We start from the raw sequence: 16,660 nt of genomic DNA on the forward strand, positions 1-16,660 counted from the left end.
ACCAAGCTGAGCGCAATGCCCTAACGCTGTGATGCAAGTGAAGCCTGGATGGTACACGCAGAAGACGACGATTTGTTTTTTTGATAGAGCCACCCTCCTGTAACGCCGGGACATCTCAAACCGCTTAACGTCTCGCAATCTTAGCAATACTTTGAAAAGGGGGGGGGGGGGGGGCAGTGGCAGCTGTCCCTGCGCGACACAGGATAATTCGGCATCAGGCCTGCAAACAGGCGTTAGTCTACCAGCAGGGTGGCAATGATTGCTTTGTATAATCCCAGTGAGGGAGTTCTACGACCACTTGTGTACCAGGCGAGGTAGTTGACATCTTCGCCACCGGGGCTGTGCCTGGAGGCGTTTCATGAGAACTTTGTAAAAGGGGGGGGGGGGGGGGGGGGGGAAGAAGCAGAGAGAAGCATGGTGGGTGACCTGCAGTGTGGTCGTTGAACACATTGTGGATGAGACAAAAGAGCCAGCCGGCTAGACCGAGTCCTCAAGGTGCGACCGGGGGAACACGCGGACAGAGTTATGGCCTTTGGTAAAGTGAAAGGGAAAAAAGGAACAAAGGTAGACAGAGATTAAGACCGACTTGACAGAATTGTATCCACGGCAGACAGTCTCAAACCAAAGTAATATAGAATATCCCAAAATCAGAGAGAGTGAAATCATTTCATCATCGACGTCATGAATACCCAGCCAGCAATGAGCGGAGGGACTATCAGCACTGTACGTGTGTTGTCTTTGTTGCATTGTGTTTGAATATTGTATTTGGACTGCAATCACTTCCTTGCAGACTCATTATCTCAAATTACCCTTTGCTCTGGGCGCCTCGAAGTTGCACTTAAAGGGTGGCTTGTAAATGTTAACGGACGATGATGAAATCCTCTGTGCTCCATGCTGTCAGGTAAAGAACACACATTTGTGGCACAGCCTACTGGAGTCCCTTCAACACATTTCCAAACTCAGGATTCATTTCAGCTGGCCAAGGAAGGCCCCATTGAGCGAAGCAGCTTTTTTACAACAGCAACCACAGCACCAGACCGTCAGCAGTGGCAGTGGGTACATGGCATTGCAGTTACACGGTAACATAGAGATCCATAGAGTTATAGATCCACAGAGTTGCATAGAGATCTACAGAGTTACATAGAGATCCACGGAGTTACATAGAGATCCACGGAGTTACATAGAGATCCATCGAGTTACATAGAGATCCATCGATTTACATAGAGACTTACAGACCACAGCCCAAGACCATCGCCAGTTACACGACATCACAGCGTGGAGGGAATGTGTGTGCGCAAAGTTCAACATGCATACATACAAAGAGCAACAAACAACAACAAAAATATTTACACGAAAAAACCACACTAGAACTTACTGCAAACAGGTCAAACAACAAAGAGCTTGAAAGCAAATAAAAATAGTGTCACGGGTGCGAGTAAATAAACGACATATACAGCCTCGGGAAGCAATGGAGGGTATCTTGAGGGTTGAGACTAAGGTACGAATAAAGACAGTTGTCAGAGTGGGACCATTGCAAGCAATCTCGCTGGAAGCAACAGGAAAACTTTGCAAGCTGGGAGGAAAAGTGACGAGGGCCAACGTTTCTGGGTGGCAGGAATCCCAACAAGCCCCTCGTGGTGATGGTTGACAGTTGGCCAAGGGAGGTCATAAACACGTGTTTTCTGGATCGTAAAGGTCAAAATTCACGGTGGGAAGAAACATCTCGTGAAGATGACACATAAACGACGCTCTAGAGCATTGAAGTGCAACACTTCGGGGCAGGAAGGAAGCTTACCACCGAAGATGGAACCCCTTTCACGACCTCTCCTCCAGTGGGCATCGATTTTTCAGAGCATTCATGCGATAATTTTGGCACTCCGCCCCTCTCCCCTTTCCCCCTCCCCCCTTCTCCTACAGGGCTATCAGAGCTTAGGAAGGCACCAGGGTTGTAGAGTGTATTGAAACGGTTTAATGAAACATGCGGTTCAGATTGGTTTCCATACCGTGTCAACCCATACGGTTTAACCGTATTCTTGTACGAGGAAATTGAGTTTTCAGGTCCATACGGCGTACAGCCGTTTCAATACGGACAAAAAAAGGTCTATTTGTTTGTGTTTCTCCCTTGTGATCGGACTTTTTAGGATGAACGTTGAGATTTCTAAGGGCACAGGGTGACCAATAAGGTCTAAATTGGTCTGTAATAAGGTAGGCACTGATAAGGGGTTGACAGGTGTAGGTTTTCATTGCTCTGTAATCCGTAATGTGTGTTGTGCTGGTGTAAACCCCTTTAATATCCTTTGTTGTGTACCGGAATCGTCTTGTTAGTCAAATACTTCTTTTTTTTTAAGATCACACTTAAAAAAAGCATATCAAAAACATCGATGATTTGTCACACAGCTTGACAGGGAGCTGAAATACAACCCGTCCTCACCACGGACGGCTGACGTGACGGAATGTTTTTCACACGTTTCAATCTAATATATCTGCCCAAGTTTAAAATGAGAATCACTCGCGTGGAGAATTTGGCTCGAGTGGTGGCACAGTGGTGAGCGCACTACGCTGTCGACTCAGGGGTCCGAGTTCGATTTCTGGCCATCGGTGGCCAGTCATTTCCAAATCGATCCCGAGTTCCCTCTTCACTAACCTGCACTGACCAGCATGGGTGAAGCATAGTTAAACAACCCCCTTGACCACTTACTCTGCGGGAAGGCCTTTACCCAGCAGTGTAAAACAATAGGCTATTAATTACTTATTACAACGAATAATGAATTAATTATCAGTTGTGGAGTATCAGACCAGATTTTTTTTAATAACGTTTTTTTTTTTAATGTCAGCTTGTAACACTGCGCCGCACGGTATCCACTCTTTTACGAGGAGACGGAGAGGCCGACTCAGGGGCGCGAGGAGGAACCACGGACGAGCGGGAAGGCAGCAGCGAGACGGTGAGATGGCACCAAATTCACCCCGTAAGCTCTGCGGCCCTCTATGTATATCAAGTCGTTATCGCCCAATGAATGAGTGTTTATACCTGTGGGAGGAAACCGGAGCACCCGTGCGATGTAACAGGTGGAGTTTTGCATTTTTTTCTGAACCGCCTTCTGGCGTGGGCCAAGGTATGGCCCCTCCTCGATGACTACAGGAAGGAAGTATCTGTAACATTTGTGCGATCCACCAACCCTTGCTGCCTCCACATTGTGATGGATTACGGGCGCGAGCGTCTTTTAAATTCCATCAGCTGCACGGGCAGAGAGAACGTACGCCTGTGAGCGTCAGCCACGCATTTCCTGAACTGTGCGATTCCCTCTACGCCAACATTGAAAGTCGCCGGCACAAGGTCCAGAGTCTCGGCCTCTCACGAACGCTAATCTTCGCCAGCAACAACGCAACTGCAGGGGATTGTCAACGGTTGACAGTAGACTTACGAGACTGAGAGGCATTATCGGGTGAGGAGAGAGATGCAGGTGAGCAGTTCAGAGTTCATCTTTACCGGATGTGAAGGAGGAGGGTGATCATTTCCAAAGTTTAGCCGTAGAGCATAGAAAAGAGGAGGGTTATGGGTTCCAGAGTTCATCAGCAGCGGGTGCAGAGGAGGAGGAAGCAAGGCAAACGGTAGTTAAGCAGGGCTGGTGAGACAATGAGTAACATGAGGACATACGAGGTGCAAGTGAGACAGCCTACACACCGATGAGCCCATAAAGTAGCTGTAAGAGAGTACAAGTTGGCGACGGAGTGTGGCGACGATAAACAAACTTCAGAAACCTCTTTGCGGTCATCTCCTACCACATTCACGCAACGTGGAATGTCTCTGCCACGCTCGCGAGCTCAACATCTTTTGCGATAAAAAGTCCACAACGTGTCACGCGAGAACACTTCGTATGCAGGGTCGTCACGAGAACAGACCCGCGTTGATTGCGAGCGTTATCTCGGAAAAAATGCACGAGTGGATATAACGTCTCTCACGCCCGGTGACGAATTTTTCCGAGTTCCACACGACTCGGGTGACGACAGAGGGCCGCCAAGGTCAACGGGAGCGGGCAACTTGCGCAGCTCGACAAAGGCTGGGGGAAACTAGCATCGACGTCGTCCGGTCTTGTGCCCCGTGACATTTACCGCCTATTGCAAACGAGGCGGGGAGGGGGGGGGGGGCCGAATAATCGTTTTTTTTTTTTAAATGGCACAAAACGGCGCGGTGGAGGGTGCGGCACGTTCATAAAAGCGGCGCGACGGGTCACGCACGAGGGCGACGTCTCGCACGCCACGGAGGACACCGCGGGCCACCGGCTCGACGCGTCGCGGCCCTGGCGTGCCGACGAACGACGTGCGCGACCCTCGCGAGTCATCACTCGGATTTCAAAAGGCTGCTGTACCATTCGCGTGAGGCGACCAACGCATTCCTGGCCGCGGCTTCGGGCTTCGCGTCTGCACGTGCTCGTTGACGAAAGCGCACAAAGGCGGCCGTATCTACGTCACGTACCAGCGGAGGCAGCGCAGGGCTGACGTGTCGGTTGGAAATACGGAGAACAACTTTTCGGGAAGTCGATCGTTGCTGCCCTTATTCACAATGTATTTTTGGGTCAGATCGCGCGAGTAATCAAACGTGTGTCGTACACCCTCCTCCACTCAACATAGTCAACAACGGGATCAAACCCACAACCTCCTGGATACCAGGGTGAGGTAGTTCACATATCGCCACTGTGGCGTTTACCATTCCAACGTCACTTAAAGCTATTTCCGTCCGAGTACGTCCGACACAGCGGTATTTTACAAGCATTTCCTCACTATCAAGATGGGTGGTGGACAAATTATTTGTATCCAAATCCCACTCCTAATAGCTGCACAATCCGCTGCCCGAGTAAAAAGCCACTTTGTGACCGTACTGATGACGACTCGCCACATCTTTAAAGTGTCTGCAATGTACGCTCCGAAATCGTGGGTCTGCCCTCCTTGTTCCCGAACACGACGCACTCCGGCCGCAGTGGGAGGGGGGAGACCTCAGTCATATTCAGCCCCCCACCCCGATGCCACGGGGGCTGCTGTGTGGACACCTCACCCTCGGCTCCGATGGAGACCAGCTTGACGCCCTTGCTTGCGATGAAGTCCAGCGCCTTGTTGACGTTGTTAATCTTGTGGACGCGCATCTTGCCCTTCTCGGGCTTGGGAAGACGCTCGCCTGCGCGGGAACAACCACAGATTATTTTTTTACATACGACGGCCCTCGGCAGAGCAACATGACGCGTGTGGTTTTGCCGTTGCGTTGAACAGGGTCCCGCGGTTCATGTGGATTCTATAGATTCGTGCATCTACAGATGTGCACTACTTGAGCAAATTGGCAGAGGAAAGTGGAAACAAATGACGAAATGTGTAGTGGACACTTGCGGGCTATCTACCCATGGATCGTGATGATAATGATGACCGACATATTGTCGATATTCAATCCACTGTATGTTCTAAAGATTCACACGACTGTAGGTCCTAGATTCACACACACGCTAGCACATGTATTATGCAGATTCACACAACAGACTGAACAGGTCACCTTTGTTTATACGGAGTCCTCTTGCCAATAACATCTGGCAACCCAGCAGCATTTGTTTAACAAGGCCGACTTGCTGATGACATGCAAGAAGGATCCAAAACCGGTCCAGAAGTTCGCTTTGTTAAACAAATGCCACTGGGTACTATTGGCGCGGAAAGACAATACCCACCAATGGACTCGCTTATAAATGTTTTTGTTTACACGTGGAGACATAACTCAGGAGTGAGCTGCTCCGCTCATGCAGTGTAGATGCTGTTACCAACAATCAATGTGCGTACCGAGCGGCACCGGGAGGCTGTGCCGATGATCTTGTGCACAATCGGCCGTGCATGTTTATTTATTTATTTATAGCTGCCGCGGGTCGAGCCTGAGCGATGACGCCGAACGCATTCGTTGACAGGCCCTGGGCTGCGAGTGAAAGTCTCCGAGCATTCGACGTTCACCCATTGGTCCCGCGCCTGCACGTCCGGTCATCTTCAGCGAGCGGACCAATACCCGTGGGGCTGCGCGTCCGCGGTCTGTCGACTACACCGTGCCACGTCGTCGCCCCGTGCCGTTCGGTCAGCCGCTCTGACTTTCATTAATTAATTCATGCCGTCGTCGGCGGGGGAAGAACATTTGTGTTCTTTGTGTTTTTGGGGGCTGCTCTGGTGACCCAAGCACCGCTGGGTTTTTCCGGCCAGGAGTGTGGTCACTAATTACGACGGGCTCTGTCGGCCGCCGGTAAATGTGACCGAGGCGGTCACAGCGGGAAGATCAGCACTTGCCTCGCACTCAAATCCCGGTTCAGGGATCACCTTGGTCCGTCATCCTTCCATTGTGAATCAAATGAGCGCCACTTTATAGTCTTGGTTCTTTCGGTAAAGTCACGTAGAAGGGAAACAATAAAATAATAAAAAATATAAAACAATACGATTCTCACGACGTTTCGACTGCAACACAAGCAGTCATCATCTGGTGTGAAATCCACAGCAAGAAAAAATTCAAATTTTATTGCTGTGGTTTTCACACCTGATGATGATTGCTTGTGTTGCAGTCGAAACGTCGTGAGAATTTTATTGTTTTTTATATTTTTATTATTTTATTGTTTCCCTTCTACGTGACTTTACCGAAAGAACCAAGAATATGAATCCCTGCAGTCACGAAAGCTTTGAATCTAAATTTGAGCGCCACTTTGTTGGCGAGTCAATCGTGGCTGTTAAAAGTTTTGTGACCTGCGGCGCGGTGGCTGAACACGGGGCGGATGAGGCGACACGGGGTCAGTCTGCGAGACCGAATCCTAGATAAGAGTGGAGGAATGAATGCGTGAAGCTCACGGGAATAGTAACAACGGCAGTAGCGACAGAAGAGTGGTAAGGAGGCGACTAACTGCCGGTGGGCGAGTGGCTAGAGTGAAACGGTTGAGTGCTCGATCGTCAACCAAAACCTTGGCAGCTCCTTCACCCCGACTTCTATCGGTGGGCAGCGAGGGAGAAACTGGGTTCTCCAACACACTCAGGAACATAATTTGAGTTTAAAAAAACCAACAGATCAGTGTTGATTTCATTCAACCAAAGCAGGCTACTGTGTGCCAATATCATCGCCGGAAAAATGTCATTTAGCCCGAGACCAATAGACTTTGGAACTGCGTGGCGTTTGGCAAAAGCAAGCATAAACATTTCATGATAAGGCCCCTGCAGACAAAGCACGCCAACGGATATTCCAAATGCAGGCACACATTTTGTCCTGCTCACGAGTAACAAGAAGGCCTCCATCTTGGCCAAAAACTGGCCGGGCGTGTTTTTTTTTCTAACCCGAGGGTGACCGACGCACCTTTGTGTGGGAGTGCCGCACGCTGCTCACTACACACTCCCAACTATTCTGTCCGGCATTCCTTCGGCCCAATAAAGACACAGGGCCGGCGGCGGCATTCTGCATTTCAAACTGCGCATAATGGCACCACGCGAGCGCGCGTACACAAACGCGCGCACGCACAAACACGCACAAACACGCACACACACGAACACACACAGCAGGGACTCGCACTTCAAAGAGGAGGCTTCCGTGAGCCAATAATTGAGTGCTGAAAACATCGTGCGGGCAAAGTGCTCTTTAAAACAACAACGGAAGAACGTTCAACAAGAGCAAAAAGGCACAGCCGCGCAATTGCTTGGTTCGGGCAACTGCTGGCGGAAGAGCTTTAACCTGGAGGGAGCTCTCTAGAGAGCCGCTTGAGGAGGGTATTTTGTCCTACTCCTTCCACGCTGGCCAGACGTCCTGGAAGATGTGGAAGTATCCGCAGGCTTTGTATGTATGTATGTTGTGGGGAGCGGTGGTGTCGAGGGGTTAGCGTGCTGCGCTACGAACTCGGCGACCCGAGTTCGGTTCCCGCTCACGGCCAACACTAGTGACAATTATATTTATCTGAACCGGTCCTGGGCCTCCCCTAGGTCGACTCAGCCTCAAAGTAGTACCTGGTGTAGTGTGTAAACATCGCCACTGGGGAGACAAAGGCGGCCGGGCGTGGTGCTGGCCACCCATCCCCTCGTGTGCCGTGCCAGCCTTCATAGGTGCTCACCAACAGTACTTGCCCCAACAGTCGGTTACAGGCTATACGGGGGATCTTTGTCTTTGTTTTGACCTTCTTTTGCACAGTGCCGTACATAGCCAACCATAGCGAAACCGTGGCTGGACCAGATGCGGGGAGATAGATTTGAGAAATTTAATATGGAGAAACTCGTTTCGACTGCCGTGCTGGGACATGGAACGGGACCGGTGATCTCCGGATCGCAAGTCCGGCGTCCTAATCGTCGCAGCGTGCCTGCGTCGAACATTGAACAAAGAGTCATGGCCGAACGTGTCAAGTGGGCACGAGAGCCCGTGCCCGGAGTTGCTGTAATTGTGCCACACACATAGCGCAAACCCACGCCTTCAACCCCTCACAGACCAGCATGGTGAAGTGTGGTCAAATGACACCCAATTGACAAATGGTCTGTGCATGTAGCAGGCTAAAACACAACCCGCCTGAGTAACGGGGATTTTAACAAGCCTCTTTGCAATGGACCAAGAGTCAATAATGGGGGGGGGGGGGGCCCATGGAGAGACTGGCCCCCTTCGGAGGAATGTGGAATTTCTACCGACCTGGGCCACTCAAAGCCGTTGAACGTGATGAGGGCTGCTCGATTGAGATGGAGGCGATCTGACATTTTTCTTTTTTACGTGCGTGACTCCCACCACCCCCCCCCCCCTCACAGAGCGATCTGCGAAATATTTGGCCCGCCTAGGCTATTACTGTACAAGAGCCTCTGACCACGTCACCCGGAATGTACCCAATCTCGTCTCATCTTGAATGCTAAGCAGATTGGTTGCTGGATAGTGCTCGGACGGATGACCCACTACGCACGACAGGGCGTTTTATAGGATGCGGGGTTACTTTGTGGGCAGCGTAGGGCGGTGTGGCAAAATCATTCGTTGTAATGAACTTATAATGCTCCGTCCCGCACTGACCAGCGTGGTGAAGTATAGTCAAACAATCCCCTCGATTGACGTGACATGGGTCAGGCCTTCATTCATCAGTGGATTGATGAAGGGCCATATGATCATTATCATCATCAACACGTACTCTTACCAGCAGGCATAGATGACTGCACCACAGTTAATTGATCAGAAGGTCCACGAGTGGTGGGGTAAAAGTGTGGGAATCCCCCCCCTCTTCTTCGATGAGATCTATCCAGTGTAGACGAGAAGGTCGAAGTACCCTCGAAACCAGTGATTCTTAATTTGACTGCAGCCTGCACCCCCTTTGGTTCTCAATGGTTAACAATGGAAAATGTTAATAAATACGTAGGTTTGATTACACAAAAAGTCGTACTTACGTGCACCGTCTTAATTTCTGTTTTAAATTATTTACCTTCTAAAAAAATCTGGCCATGTCTCGTACGGGCATCTCGCACCCCAGGTTAACCACTAGGGGCTCTTCTCTTGCGAGTTTCGTCTATGGAAAGCCTTCCAAGCAGCTGTGGCGCGCGCAAGCAATTGCAGGGGTGCGGCTAAACTTTTGTGTACAATACATAGGCGATGACATGGCACGACATATCTCCGTGTCCTTAATGTGAACAAGCATGAACCTGCCGAGTTTCATCGCCTCCCTTGCACAAGAGCCCCGAGTGACTGCTGTGCTTACGCAAGGTGTAAACGTCGACCCGTTTAGTTGCGGGCAATGTGTGAATGTAGGGCACCGGGAGCGTGGCGTGAGATCACACGGCGAGCGACGCTAGTGGACGATGTCACCGCGTCGATGCCTCCACTTTACATAAACCCCAAGCACTTTGGAAGTCCCTCCCCAAAGAAATGACGAATAATAATGATGTCAACTTGTCCCACGCTGTTGAACAGTAGTCGCTCACTCTCAACGAGAGAGAAATAGAGAGGACGAATCAGAGGCGAGACAGGCGGGAAAGCAGCAGCTGGTCGGCGAACCGGCGTCAACAATTGCCCAAGCTCTGTGGTCCTAAATATATATTAAGGTGTTACTACTTGCCAATTCATGAGTGTTTACATGCGAGATGAAACCGGAGCACCCGGACTCGGTGGCTGCATTAATCTGAACTGTTACCTCTGTCAACTGGCACTGTGTGGGTTTCACGTTAACCGCCAGCATCGCCACCCTCGTGAAATAAGTCAATGGTCATCATTACTGTCATCATCACTGGCACCCATGCACCTATCCACTGCTGGATGGAGGCCTTCCCCCCCCCCTTCCCCCAAGCTGTGGCCACCTCCCACAGTTCCGTGATGCAACAATCCACCCAGCACCTGCACAGGAGCTGATTTCATCGTACCTCGTGCATTGTATAAACATTGCCACTGGGGAGACAAAGGCTGCCGGGCGTGGTGTTAGCCACCCACCCCAAATCGTGTTCCGTTGCCGGCCTTCACAGGTGCTACTTGCGAACGGCACGTTAAGGCTACAACACGGGTGTTTCGTTTTTTTCTGTCGTGTTCCCACTCACTCGAGATGACTTCAAGCAGCAGCATGAGCTTCAGGCCATCCCGGAAGTCCTCGTCGATGCTATCGATCTGCGTGCCGGCCTTGCGCAGGTGGGAGTTGCACCATGCTGTGAACGTCTGCGGAACACACAACGGGCAAAGCGATCATCGCTCCGTGAACATTAACCCGGAAACCCGGAACGCAACTCATTTGCAAGCGACCGACAGGGGTCCCTACTGCCGTGCGGCGATTGTGAGCACGCCGGACGTGCCACGCAGAGATCGCCGGTTTTCGATTTGAACTCCCAGCGCGGCAGTTGCAACAAATGGGGCACGCTTCTTAAATCCCCTTCCCCAGCGGTATAAACGGGCACACGTTTCATCGGCAATGGGCGCCACGGTGGTGAGATGTTAACTCTCTCGCCTGGTATACAGGAGGTCGTAGGTTCGATCCTGACCCTGACATGCGTATATTTGGAGTTTGTATGTTCTTCCCATGGTTGCATGGCTTTTTCACCGGGTCCTCCGGTTTTTCACTCCACATTTAGAAGACAGGTATTTTGAAGTATTTGTCTGCTATAAATTTCCACGTGATAAGCCACTCTGTTGGGCTATCATTTGTGGCCAGGTGGCTTCTGAGAAAAAGCTGTGTAGCTCAGTGTGCCTTTAATGGTCAAGTAAAAAAATGTCGCGTGTGGGTGTGGTGGGGTAAAAAGTACGTGTGCCCACGTCTTCCAAGACGTCTGGCCGGCGAGGACAAGTGGCTCTAGAGCAGGGATCGTCAACTTGCGGCTCCGGATCCGCATGAGGCTCTTTACGGACTCTTTACGTGACGTAATGTATGTATGTATGTATTCACATGCATTGCGACTCTTTGAAATATTGAGCTTTGTACCGAATTCGAACAAAAAATGCCTCGTCTTGTTATTTTTGTTGCCGACCCCGGCTCTATAGCTTGCTCTAGCGGAGGCCCCTTCCACCGGCAGCGGCGTGAGCGGAGTGCTTGCTGGGCTTCACCTTTTCCTTTTATAAACAGGCACAGGGGACGACGCTGCAGCGGGCGTTGTTGTATCAACAATCGTGGCTTGTGTGGCACAAGCGGCCGCAGGGTCGCAGCTGTGTTTTCGCCGTTTGTTTTAAAGGCCCAGTCCTCAAATTTAATTCCACTCGTACAGCGGCCCGCGTAAAACCCCGCTCGAGACAACTGGGCCCCCCCCCCCCCGACACCCCACCCCCCCCCCCCACCTCTGTACGGCGAAACCGGTAGCTCCGTAACGACCCCCACCACTTTAACGAGTGCAACGACACCCTTTCGTTAGAGGCCCGCAGAGAGCCGCCATTAAGTACCAACAATACGCCAGCTACACAGGGGCAGCCCTTACATGAGAGACTGCTCCGTTGCGGGCACAGCTACGATGGCTTGTCGGTACAACACAATCGTCTGATTTGCGAGCGAATGAGCCGATGTAAAGCCGTTTCATTACTCCCCGAGCCACAACGTTCCGCACAATAATGCTACGGATTGAGCGAACGCGCGCACACACACACACACAGAGCACAACTGTGTTCTGTCGAACCCCACGCATTAATAAATATATTTTATCGTCGCCGGTCTTAGTCGGGCAGGCGAAGCAGAAAACAGAGTTCGGCTTGTATGTGCATCGAGCCGTAACGCGCCACAAAACCGCACGCTCGGTTTGTATGGAATAAAAGTTCGACCTTCTTTGTCCCCGGGGATGACCTCCAGTTTTGGGTGTATGAGCCCAGCGAACCGGTCGTGGCAGAGGGACGACGCGGCCGGCAGAATCAGCCGATTCATCCGAAACGACAAGCCACTTCGTTGAGTTGTCATTTGTGATGGCCAGGTCGCTTCTGTAAAAAGGGGCTACGAAGCTCAGTGGGGGCCTTCCCTGGTAAAATAAAAAAATTAAAATTTGCGCTCGCATGTCTCGGGCGTTGTTCTCACCGGCGATCAAAATTTGCTACCGATAATCTAAATTAAAAGCAAAAAAAGGAAAACAAAAACCACGACGTTTCGATTGCAACACAAGCGGTCAAATTCAGGTGGAGAGAAAAAAATAAGTTCTGTCTCCACCTGAAGAAGACCGCTTGTGTTGCGATCGAAACGTCGTGGGTTTTTCTGCTTTTAATTTAGACTTTTGTTTTTTATCTACGTGACTTTACCGAAAGAACCAAGACTATGAATTCCTGCAGTCACGATAGTTTTAAGTCTAAATTTGCTCCCGAAGTTAACAGTGTGCTTCATATGAATAACACTGGTCTCTGCCATGGGAATGTGGAATTTTTCCACCCACCACCCCCCCCCCCCGTTCAACCCTGTACCAGCGTGGCCTTGTTTAAAGGGAGAAGTACAATCCTCTGGAGCGGGGGGGGGGGCACGAAGGAGGTCGATGTCAAACAAACGTTAAACAAACGGTAAACACCGAGCAGAATGAGTTACGATACGATCTCTGCTCTTGCCTATTGTGCATTCTGCTCTGGCCCCCCTCTTTCCCCCACCACCACCCTCCCGCTCTCCATGCGAGGAACGGCTGTCGCGACGCCCATTGCTTCCATGTGCTCATTAGTGCAATTTGTCCACCTCCCTCCGGCTACTGCAGACAGTTTGTATATCACCGTCATCATAATAAGAAGCAGATCATCATAATAGTCATCATCACCGAATTAAGTATTCGAAATTAAATCAAGGACACCGCAGCGAGGATCAGTCCGTGCAAGTGGGCATGGGTTACAGGAGAAAAACCCGCCATCGGGGCATTCATCATTAGAAGGGGGTCTCTCTCTGAGCCCCCCTCAACCCCCATCTCCCCGGCGTTACGGGTCTGTCACGCCCGATGTTGGGTCAGTTGAGCGGCGAGACGTTGCGACGATTTAAAAACAGAACGCCTCTTGTGTTTTCCACTGCCCTCAATTCGCCCGCGTATTGAACAAAAAACAATGAGCGTCTCTGTGTGCGCGTGTCATATACCCTTGGTACACACAGCACGCACGCACAGGGCGTACACAGCGTACACAGCGCACAGGACCTTTAATTAAAACAAGGTGAGAACCCTTTAATCGCAGGACAGCGGTGCCTCGTTTCACGTGGACTGTGAAATATTACAGAGCACGGTGCGGACGGGCTGGTCTAAAATGTGAATGCTTGAAACCGACTGGGGCAGGGTTTGTGCGAGTGAATATAAAATGAAATAATCTTGCAACTGCGTGATTGTGTCAAGGTGAAAATAACAGGCAATCCATGACATGTTCACGGGCATATGATGCAACTTATCATAAATACTATTGTCATGTTCTCTCAGAGAGTTAGTTTAACTAAAAGTGTTTGATTTGTTCGTGTTCATGAACAGTAGTTTTGTCATTAAGCTACAGAGGCATTAAAACCTAAATGTTATTTGTCAGGACGTAAATGTAAGATAACTTTATGATTATTAAAATCCAACCCATAATCCGGTGAGGGGTAGTGTCCCTTTCGCAAGCAGGAAATTAGATTGTCGGGCTATTTTAAAACCTCGCTTTTGTCCTTTTGCTTTTTATCACGCGATGGCATCACTGCCGAGGCAAGGAGGACCAAAGGCTCCACTCCGCCCTCATTTCGCAAACCACGATCCGCTCTCCCCCTCCATCGTGTGCCGCGAGAAACGAGCGGTTGGCCTTGCTCCGTTGTCCATCGTTCGAACCCCGGACCGCCGAATTCCTCCTCATCTTATCCGTCAGGTGAATCAACGGACCCGGCTACTTGCCCGCATACGCCCCCCCCCAAATGTTTTTCTCGAAGATAGAAATCATCACGGCGGGCCCCACTCCTCACGTCGGTGGCGAGCGGGTGTTTAATCAGGTCCTGGCTTTGCCCGCACCTAACGCTGCCACCGACCGCCTCATCAACCAACACGCAACTGCCCGACAGTCAAGTGTGATGTGTGTTGTGGGTCGAGACGTAGCCAAATTCCTAGGTTATGATGATGATGCACGTCGCATCACGTGCCACAGATCCTAGCCTTAAAATCTTGCATGGGCGAACGTTTTCGTGCTTGGCCAACGTGCCCCAGACACTTGGGGGGGGGGGGGGGGCGCTCTCATTGTATGTATGTTGAACCTTTGTCACACCATACGTAGCCAATCGCGCCAAGTCGGAGGTGCAGGGGAAGGACAACGAAACTCAAACACAAAAAGAAGCAGTGCAGTGTCTTGTCCTTTGGAAAAACACTGGACATTTTCTTCCTCCGATTCAGCATCGAAAATCAATTCTCTCTCTATAAATATGTCTTTGGATGTAGCGGCCTCCAGTGACTGCAGGGGTAACGTGAACCAATGGCGTGCGGTGCAAAATAAGTTCAATGTACGTACATGCATACAATGCTTAACAATAACAATGGTAAGGTGAAGCTGTTTGTCACTCCACTGGTGGATGAATGCCTCTCCAGTACCGTGTCACGCATGGGAAGTTGTTTGACCATACTTCACCGCGCCGGTCACTGCGGGTTGATGAAGCGGTATGCCACACGAACAAATAAAACACGTCAGCTCTTACGCATGGGATTCGATGCACGCACCATGAGCCAAATAACAAATTTTTAAACCCAATGCATTGTGCCACCCCCAAGTTGTGGACCGACGGCCAGTGACCTAACACAGTGTCCCATATCATCATCTGTCCTCTGCGGGCTGCCCCCCCCCCGTGCCGCCCCTGAAGCCACCTGCGAACCTCGTGATCCAAAGGGCCAATCAGACAGCAACGCCGGCGCCTAAACCCCTCCCGACCTCCCAGCATAAACCCATTTCCCTGCCACCACCAGCGACCACCCGGCAACATACAAAGCGATCGATACGTAGATACATTACAATGTAATATAATGTACAGCCCCATTTCCAATCCACTGCCGGACGACCATACCTCACCACGCTGGCCTTTTGAGGGTTGGTGTAGGACAGAAGAGGCCCAAAGACCCGGTTTAAGATATCGTTTGGCACCGACGCTAGCCGTGTCCGGGAATTGAACTCGGGTCGTTTGAGTTAACAGCGTAGTTCGCCAACCGCTCCACAACCCCCCCACCCCCCCTTCTTTTGAGCATAGTTGAGGGCTCCTTGCGTGATGTCCAACAACGAATTTGCTTTCGAGCAGGGAACGCGGACCGCTTCAAGACTGCCGCTGAAAAAAGCTAAGAGTGCGCGATATTTGCACAAAGATAACGTCAGGTGCCTCGCAAAACACCAGGGCGCACGCGCGCATGCGTTTTGTTTCCTCACTCGTCGGTCGGACGACAACACCGTTGATATAGAGATTTGCCGTGGAGCTCGGGAAATTGTCGGTGGGGTCGGCCCATCGCCTGGCTGCTTGCCTCATCTGTGGCCCCCCCTCGTGCCTCCGAGTCGTTCTCTCGCTTCGAGCGCAAGCGAACACTGTGCGACGTGTTACACATTTAAAGCACTATTGTCGTTCATATTCTTAGCTCTTTCGGTAAAGTCACGGTTTTTAAATTAAATAAATAAAAGCACCGTTCGTGAAATAAATAAATGCGGACCGCCACACCTGATGATGACCGTTTGCGTCATGGTCGAAACGTCGTGATAATTTTTATTTTTATATATATTATTATTTTATTGTTTCCCTTCAACGTGACTTTACCGAAAGAGCTAAGAATATGAATTACTGCAGTTACGAAAGCTTTAAATCAAAATTTACTATTGTTGTTATTTTTCCTATTTAAACTGTTAAACCATTTTTTTGCTTTTTTAACCAGGTAAGGCCCACTTAACTGTATAGCTCTTTTTCAGCAGAAACCTGGACACAAATGATAGCTCAACGACGTGGCTTACGTGGAAATGTACAGCAGCCAAACACTCTAAACGGATCTTGATTCTAAATGTGGAGGGAAAAAAAGTGGAGGGCCTCGGAGAAAACTCTACGCGACCACGGGGAGAGAGGACAAATTCACAGGCGTCAGGGCCGGGAACGAACTCACGACCTCTTGTACACCAGGCAAGGTAATTAACATTTCACCACCGTGACACCTCTGTGAACTTGCACCGCCTGCAACGAATGCGATTCCCTGCCGTACACCGGTGAGAAAATGTGAATACGGGTGCCTGCCAAAGCGGGGTCGCGAGGGGCTTTTTCTGGGAAGGAATTTCAATGAT

The 16,660-nt window shown here is 50.5% G+C and overlaps 1 protein-coding gene across 2 annotated transcripts in view; it reads right to left on the reverse strand.

Moving 5' to 3' along the window:
• LOC116943338 (alpha-actinin-1-like) overlaps positions 1-16,660 on the reverse strand; it is a 78,063-nt gene that overhangs the window by 33,208 nt on the left and 28,195 nt on the right. For both annotated transcript variants that reach the window (XM_032956153.2, XM_032956154.2), the window contains exons 2-3: positions 10,528-10,642; positions 5,051-5,170 (exon numbers count right to left, since the gene is read on the reverse strand). In XM_032956153.2, coding sequence (XP_032812044.1) covers positions 5,051-5,170; positions 10,528-10,642 — 235 coding nt within the window. The remainder of the gene's footprint in view (positions 1-5,050; positions 5,171-10,527; positions 10,643-16,660) is intronic.

This window comes from Petromyzon marinus, chromosome 17 (assembly GCF_048934315.1).
Source record: "Petromyzon marinus isolate PM22_M1 ecotype Great Lakes invasive population chromosome 17, UKy_Petmar_22M1.pri1.0, whole genome shotgun sequence".
NCBI lineage: Eukaryota > Metazoa > Chordata > Hyperoartia > Petromyzontiformes > Petromyzontidae > Petromyzon > Petromyzon marinus.